Here is an 8415-nt window from a genome sequence, read left to right on the forward strand (position 1 = left end):
GATAGGTAAAAAATATGAGCTTGTTTTGTTTTCTCCCAAATAACCAGAGGTGACTCAGTTGCGTAAAACAAACCCGGGCATTCCTGAGGGAGGAGATTCGTGGAGTTGGCTTCAGAGACTAGACAGGAATCGCCCGGGGTCTGGCTCTTCCGAGCAGCCCGGCTCACGCGCCCGGACCACCGCCAGGGCCTCCTCTCTGCCCCACTCCACATCTTCCTTTAAGGTTTTCAGCTGAGTTTTTATTGGTAGTAGGAGGCTTCGGCAGACTGAATATAACCGGGAGCCTCTCCCTCCCGTTCCTGCAGTCCCCAGCCGAGCTCCGGCCAACCCCGCCTTGCGTTGGCCTTGCTCGGAACCCAAGATACCTGGGTGGGAGCAAAGACCTGGCCGCGGGGCAGGGTCTCCTTCTCTGGGTGTGGGGTCTTGAAGCTAGACCCTGCGATTGCAAGACCCTCTTCCAGTTCCGCAACTATTTCTCTGGTGGGAAGCCGAGGCCTCTCAGCTCAGCCTCGGCTCTGACCCCCGCCCGAGCAGCTCCCACTCCAGCCCCCGGGAGCGCAGTGTGAACCCTTTGCTCAGTCCGCTCCCGTCCGTGCCAGCTACCTTCCCGACTTGGTGATGATCATCTCTGTGCCCAGTTCATGGAACTTGTCCCAGAGCTCCTTCGTTTCCAAGCTGCAGGCGATTTTAGCCATCTCCTCGCTGGGGATGATGGGGGTGGTGGGGATCAGTGGCTCTGTGCAGAGAGAGGATGAGGAAGGGCTGCCGCCCCCGCTGCCGAACTCCGCGTGAGCATCCAAGCTGGTGAGCTCACCCAGGGGCTGGGCGCAGGACGACTTCTCCACGAATTGTTCTGGAGGCAATGAGAAGAAAGATTGACTGCTGACACTAGTTAACAAGGAAGGAGCTGGGCAGAGTACCCAGAACAGGCCCTTGGGTCTGCTGCCACTAAACGTGGAAACTCAAGCAGAAAAGTGTGATCCATCACCGTGCAAAATGTACCTGGGACATGCCCGGTGCTGGACACTAACCAAATCTAATGAGCAGGGTCTGTCTGGAACCAGGGCCTATTACCGACGTGGCTGAAGCTACCTTAGGAACAAAATATGAGTGAAGAAAGGGAAAACTTGCGATCTTGAGGGATAGAATGTAAATATCACAACAATCATCCCAAATTTTAGGTTTTTCAGCTACAGAGGGCGGCACTAGAAAGATACCAGCATCCAGTTTGTTAAATCACAGCGGTGGGCTCTAACAGACTTGTGTGTGTGTGTGTGTGTGTGTGTGTGTGTGTGTGTGTGTGTGTGTGTCAGAGACAGATTACTGGAGAGGTATGCAACTGTTTTTCCTCCAAATAGTCAGGGAAGTGAGAGAAACAACTTCAATCCTAGTCTATTGAATTAAAAAGAGAAAAGGGTTTTGCTGTCTACCAGTGGGTTGAAAATATCACCCTATGAACCAGACATTCTCCTGTACAGCTGATAAAAGACCTCCACAGGAACTTTGGTGGAATACAGGGGGAGCTTTCAAAATCCAGCCAACTGGCTTTCATTTCTTAAAAAAGAAACGACCTGAATCTGCAGTATGGAGCTAACTGCCCACCAAACCAGTATGTTCTAACTGCTTCCAAGGAAAACCGAAGAGTTCTAGTTACCTGCATGCACATGTGTGGTATGAGCTTGAGTTTGTTAGGAAATGATTTTTTTTTTTTATTCCTCATGCTTCTTAATGTGAGACTAATGGAAAATAGGGGTTTGCCCTTTCTTCTCATAAAGTAATAATCCACCTCATGGAAATGTTTTAAATGAAGGATAATCAAATTAATTGTTGTGCAGGTTGTTTCCAAATCAGAGGAAATCAGACAGTACCGACATTTTATTTTCTGGAAACACCTTAGGAAGGGAATTCACACCTACATATTTACAGGGAATCAAAAAGGAACCTGAACTTCTCCATTTTCCAAGCACTGACAGGTGAGCTTTCCCAGCCCCACCTGGCCTGAGCATCACGGAAGTGGAGAAGGAAGACAAGAAAGAAGGCAGAATTGCTCACGTGGTTGTTTTGAGTAGAATGAGTATACTTGAGTGGTGGGGCGAGTGTGGGACACATTGGAAACCACCCTACACTGTCTTCTTTTTCAATGAAGACATCCCACTGCCTCTCAATGGGTCCCTTCATGCTTCTGCCTTCAAGTCTTCCATTTAGTCATTCCTTGTGTCTGTTGGGCTGGTGAGTGTGAGGGATGAGAAGGTCATAAACAAGAACTGTTCCCAAACAGGTGAACGGGGTAGCCGGGGAGGTTAGGGAGAGCTGGGACTGGCTTAGCATTTAGAATTTGTAATTTTGATTGAAAGGAGAGGTGCTTAGAAAAAAATTAAAGAAAAGACTAATGTAGATATGATAGTAGTGCAGTTGGCAAGCCTCCCAGCCCACTGCTCACACTTCTGTCAGGAATTTTAACCTGAGATATTTGTTTTCTACTGGGTACCAAAATGAGATGGAGGTGTTCATGAATTCTCTCCCCTAAGTAGGAAGGACAATGGTACTGATGATACATCTCAGCAGTCCAATTGTGAAATTAGTAGCCAATGATATGTCTGAAAATTGAGGATTTGGTGGCTAGCTCACTTGCTTTCCAAGATCTGGACTTAGATGGAAGTTGGTGAGAACCGGGCAGGCAGCTCAGAGCTCATGTTTTGACAGGGGTTTATAGGACCTTGCGTTTCCTTTAGTTTCAGGTTGTTTTGCCCTTCAGCTCTCTCCTGTCCCTGTGTAAGCTCCTTATTTTTCCAAGCCCTTTAAGGCTTCTTCTCAGCTGTTATCTTGGATGTGATATGCATTAGAGTCCGGGAAAGGATAGAAAAAAGAAAGAAAAATTAGTGCAAGTTTTTTAAAAAATGCCTTAAGTTAACTATTTGATTCCTGTCAATATTTTAAGAATAGCGGTGATTAGGTTGTGTGGTAATTATTTCCGAAGGCCCGAGAGGGTAGGACAACTCTCTCTAAGGGTTGTAAGGGGTTATCAGAACCCTTGTCCGGGGCATTTGTTTGCATATTTCATGCAACTCAAGTGTGCTCCTGAGAACCTCACCTCTCCTCCCTGCAATCTGATCCTAGTGTTTTCTATAAAGAAAACAGTTTTTGCAAAAAACACTGTAACTGAATGTGGAGGAATTTGGGGAGGCCTTTTGCTAATCTCGATTGAAAATGGCAAGTGTAAATGAGGGTTACTGATAAGCCCCGCGCTTCCTTGGAGAAAGCGGCTGCTGTATGGAAGACTGGCTTATTTTACAGCCCTTTGTAGAGATGGTAAGCCTGTTTACTGTGATGGAAAAATTAAACTGGTTTCTTGTGAAGTCGCTCAGTGTCTTCGATTCCAAGCGCATGCTCAGGTGTTATACACACTGTGGATCCTGCGCCTTAAAACAAAACAAAACAAAACAAAACAAAACAAAAACTTCTTATTTGTCCTTGAATTTGTTTTCATTCAAATTTGCACATCATGCATACTGTCTACTTGACCTCAGGATTCCAGGAAACTGGGAAGAGCGACTACAAACACAGCCTGGATTCCCACGACCTTTAGTTGATGGAGAAGCCCCAAAGAAAAGTTGGGCAGAACAGGAAAAAAAAAAAATCTCCCTCCCCGGACCTATATCTGGTCGATAGTCTGAGACTTAGAAGCTCATCTGGCCAGGAGAAAAGGCCACCCTTGCTGCCCACGGAGTAAACCGCTTGTAGCCCGGGGACGTAGAGAAACACGGCCCCTACGGACGACCTAGCACCCCGACTTACCCAGGGGTTTGATGGTGTTTTCGGCTGCCTCCTTCTCCTTGGGGCCGCCGCTGGACATGAGCGCGGCGATGGAGAAGGCATTGGCTCGAGAGGAGAGCTGGGGCTTGGGCGACGCCGTGAACTCCATGGTCCCGAGCGTGCGGTCCTGGTCAGGGACCGGGCCTGCCAAAGCGCAGTCCAGCTTCTCCCAAGGGAGACAAAGACCCGAAACGCAGCTCAAAGTTCCCGAGTGCAGTCAGAGCAGAACTGGGGACTCCCGAAGAATCCGTCCCCACGTCCCCAGAGCTCCACGCTGGCCTCTCCAGTCCGCGAGAGCAAAGCCTGGGAGCCGCAGAGACTTCGAACCAGCGGGAAAGCAGGGTGTGGACCCAGCGGCGAACTCAAAACTGTGTGTTAGGTGCCGGGCACGCCAAACATCAACTGCGCAAAATGCAGGGTGCTCAGCACCCACGTCGAATCCCCCTTCCCTCCCCTGCTGGGGACCGAAGAGTGGCCCAGGCCACCGAGAGGTGGTGACCCGCTGTGGGACTCTCGAGGATGAGGAAACCAGGGAGCCAGATCGCCGTGGTGCTGAGCGCAGCAAGGCGCGACCTACACTGAGCCTGGGCGCCCGCTGCCCCGCGCCTTAATTTGCTGGCGGTGGCCGTCCCCGCCCGCAGCAGCCAGTCAGTGTGGTCTCACGTCACCGCTTCCTGGCTGTGCGGCACGGGGCGGGGCCAAGCGGCGCCTGGAGCCAGCGCCTGGGGCGCGTCGCCCTCCTGCCTCTGCGCTCGGGGAGGAGAGCTGGGCACCCCTCACAGTGAACAGTGCCACCAACAGGGTGTCGCAGCTGCCTCTGCCACCTCTCAGACCCCGTGGCAGGGCGGCACGCGACGCCTGGAGCGGCACTTCCACTGCCGCCCAGGAGCAGGGATGCGCGCGTGGCGCAGGATCCGACGCCGCCCGAGGAAGCCCCACCGAGTTCTACTGTTTCCTCTTTGTCCTACTGGCGTTCAAAAGTTCCCAAATAGATGAGAAGAGTAGAGCCAATTCCGCATTGCTGAGCGGCACTAACCTCGCAATGCCGCACAGTCCCTAATGCTGGGTTCCCTACTTGAGCGTCCCCAAATTATATCTACTTTCACAGAGAGCTGGAGAGCTACATCCACGGATCCTGTAGAAGGATGCTTTTTGGCGAACCAGGGCTTCTGCTGCGCACTGGTTTCTTGTAGGCTGGGTTTTCTATTCCGAAGAGGGACTCTGAAAAGTAGGGCAGTGGTCCGAAGCAAAGACCGGGGCAGGGCACGGAGTCCTGCGGGGCCACGCGACAGTCACTGGGAAAGTGTGTCCTTTCCAGCCTTCTGGCTTTCGGGGACACGGAACCATCTGCCTTGCAGACCGCGCTAGGGCCAGGACTTCCCACGGCCTTGTGGAAGGAGTTCTGTTGGTCTTGCACAGTCTAAATAACTCAAATTCTCCAAATTCGCAGGGTAATCCGCTTCCCTTGCAGCCGTGTAAACTCTAAAGGACACACACACTCTCAAGCTATACTTGTAAATATTTGCTCTCCTTTCCAGCCAGTTGGTCTGGCGATTAGGAACCTCTTGGTAGGTCTTAAGGTGGGGGGAAAGAAAGAAAAGGAAAAAACAAAAACAACGAAAATACTCCGGTCTCCTACTGCATCTTCTTCACAGTTCCTGAAACAAAGTTATAAAGCAAACCAAAATAATAACTATTAAGACCATCCAGTGTAAACAAAACCTTGGCATCTGAGGAAGTTCTGATTTAGGCTGGCCTGGCCATCCTTTTAGTGTCTCTTAGTTTCAACATCTCTGTCCAAATAGTATCAATGTTGGGAAAATTCGAAATTAGTGGAACTGCAGACTTTTCATGCTAGGTGTTTGTTTACTCCTTGTCTGGGCCACCTCTCACTTTCAAACAGTCAAAGGTAACAATTGGTCGAGCAGTGCCTCTTCCCTCCAGGTCTCCTCCCAGCTAGACAGAGCCTGAAGCTCCAGGCTCACTCTCCAGTCCAGGTCCTGGTCAGACCCAGTCTCTGCAGCTGTGGCTGTGGAGGAGCTGCAAACAGGACTCAGGCCAGATGGCAGTGAGCTTAGAAGATATAGGCAGGGAGATATATATCCCTGTATACAACCTATTTTAATTTTTTAATTATTTACTTTGTGCTGTATGTGAGTGAGTACCACATGCGTACATGCAGGAGGAAGCCAGAACAGAGTATCAGATGCCCTGGAGCTGGGATTACAGGCTGCGGGTGCTGGGAGTGAATTCTTCCAGGTCCTCGGGAAGAGCAGCAAATGCTTTTAGCTGCTGAGCCATCTCTTCTGGCCTTGTAAACAATATCCTAATCAAGGTAACAGTTTCTTTTTATTGTAAGGTTCACACTGTCTTGCTTCGTGTTTTGAATTTTTAGGATTTGTCAAGGAAGATGGATTTCTCTCAAGAAGCGGGGGTTTTTATTTGGGAAAGAGAGAGAGAGAGAGAGAGAGAGAGAGAGAGAGAGAGAGAGAGAGAATAGGTAAATAGAGACTTTGATATAATGCTTCAACTAATGTTGCAGGTTTTGTTCGCTATATCTAGTTTTCAATGACTTGCTGTGTCATACCTCAATTGATAGAACTTCCTATTTCATCCGGTATAAGAGGGGTACTACTTTATTACCTTAACGACTTAGATTACAGTTGGAATGGCACCCTGGGAGATACATTTCCGAGAAACTGCTGGAGCACGGGAAAGCTGAATTGAGGAACTCACTGTCACATTCTTACAAGTGCCCCCTGAGCCCAGTTCTGGGACTTTTGTGGGCAGGAAATCACCCAAAGGCAGGAGAGGCTGAGCAAGTGGGAGGAGGGAGCAAACTAAAGGAATGGAAACGAACTCTTAAAGAAATCCAGGGGCCAGAGACCTGTCATCTGAGTGTCCCTAAGCGATGCATCTTGTTGGTGTCGAAACCATCAGCACTGTGAAGCTTTGCTGCAGGGTTACTGTCTTGGTAAACCATCTCCTCTTACTTCACTGCCTTTGCAAGTCAGCTGGTTGCTCTAGGAAGAGGCGCCAGTGCCGGCAGAGAGGTGTTGCTGCGTGGTAATTCAAACCTTCAGCCTTAGGACGCTAAGAGTAACTAGTTCTGAGGTCCCTTCAAAACCCCCAGGGAGCAAGGGTTAACACATAAAACCACCCATGGAGCTAGAACTAAGCAATCACATTCACACTTCCCTCGACCCTGCCCAGGCTGATGACAGGCTGTGTGTTCAGGCTGCTTTCAGATACTGGCAAAGGCATTGGACTTGAAGAAAGCTTTGAGTCTTGACTTTTAACATGGGTTAGCACTGGCGTTTTGCAGGCTTCCCAAACCTTTCAAAACTTCAGTTCCATCATCGACTTTAAAACGGGACTAATACATGTGGTAGATAGCTTTGTGAGTTAACAAAATCCGCAGTGTGTGTAAAACATCCAACCATAAGAAACACCGATTACTCTACATAAGCAAAACAATGCAGCATTTTAATTATTTGATTTTGAGCTGCATACTCTTAATCGCAGAGACATCAGATAGTTTGAGGATATATGCAGAAGATTGGGACCACGTAAAGGTGCTAGGACTACCACAGACAGTTAAACTTCAGAGTCGACAGAGCCATCTAAGGTTTTGATATTTGTCTAGAAGGACTGGACAATGATTCACCTGGTTCTAATATAAGACATGTATTTTAGAAAATTCTCTTTTGCAGCACCCAGAACCCAGGAGCTTCGTCAACCCCCAAAACTCCAGGGATTAATCCGCGACCCGCATTATGCCAAGGTCCCTGACTTAACGAATGCTGTCTGACCGCTTTGCGCGGAGCTGCTGGGACAGATACCGAGTAGGTCTAGCTGACAGTCCGCAGGCGCCGCGGGCAAGAGCTGAGCCCGGGCGTTGGGCCAGATACCAAGCAGAGGGCGCCACTAAGCAACTGGGGTTGGGAAGCAGAAGCCCAGGGCAATAGGGACATCCGCTTCTCAGCAAACAGGCAACTACTTCCGAAAATGGCCCGAAGTCTTGTCTGGATTCTCCTTCCGTTCTTCTGGGTAAACTCTGTAAAAGCGACAATAAAAGGTCACTGCGCCTTTGGATCAATAAATTTTGTTTAAAGAGGAGGAAAGACGCCCCAAGTAGTGGGAGGAGACAGGCGAACAGAGAGAGCCCTAAAACGCCTTAGAGGCGCGTTCCCTACGTTGCCGGTGCTGGGTAGGGAGTGCTGCAGCTGGCCTGGAGATCTCAGCCTGTGCACCCAGGGCCTGGATTGGTGCCCAAGCACACGGTCTGCCTTAGGTATTCTCGGACTCGTGCGGTTAGTGGGAAGTAAGAGCGTGACTCCCAGCCAAAACCGCAGGACGTGGCCCTGAACATTCAGATCAGACCTGCTGGGGATCCTGGTTGCCCTATGGCTCCGGCTCCAGAGGACTTCATCCAGTTCCCTTTCTAAGGCCAAAGCACAACCATGCTGTGCTGGGGAGCTGAGTGAGCGCGAGCGATTCACTTGGGATCTCACATTCCTGCTCAGCTTAGACTAGGAGGAGATGGACGCGGTACGAACGTTAGGCAATTGGCATCCATCTCCAGGGTCCACGTGATCTGGA

The 8415-nt window shown here is 49.9% G+C and overlaps 1 protein-coding gene across 1 annotated transcript in view; it reads right to left on the reverse strand.

The window, feature by feature from the left end:
- The window catches only part of Tbx20 (T-box transcription factor 20), a 52973-nt gene extending 48560 nt beyond the window's left edge, over window positions 1-4413 (reverse strand). The window contains exons 1-2 of the mRNA XM_036193804.1: window positions 3796-4413; window positions 604-853 (exon numbers count right to left, since the gene is read on the reverse strand). Of these exons, the coding sequence (XP_036049697.1) occupies window positions 604-853; window positions 3796-3922 (377 nt within the window). The 5' untranslated portion in view covers window positions 3923-4413. The remainder of the gene's footprint in view (window positions 1-603; window positions 854-3795) is intronic.
- Between the last annotated feature and the right edge of the window lie 4002 nt (window positions 4414-8415).

Source organism: Onychomys torridus, chromosome 7 (genome assembly GCF_903995425.1).
Source record: "Onychomys torridus chromosome 7, mOncTor1.1, whole genome shotgun sequence".
Classification (NCBI taxonomy): Eukaryota; Metazoa; Chordata; class Mammalia; order Rodentia; family Cricetidae; genus Onychomys; species Onychomys torridus.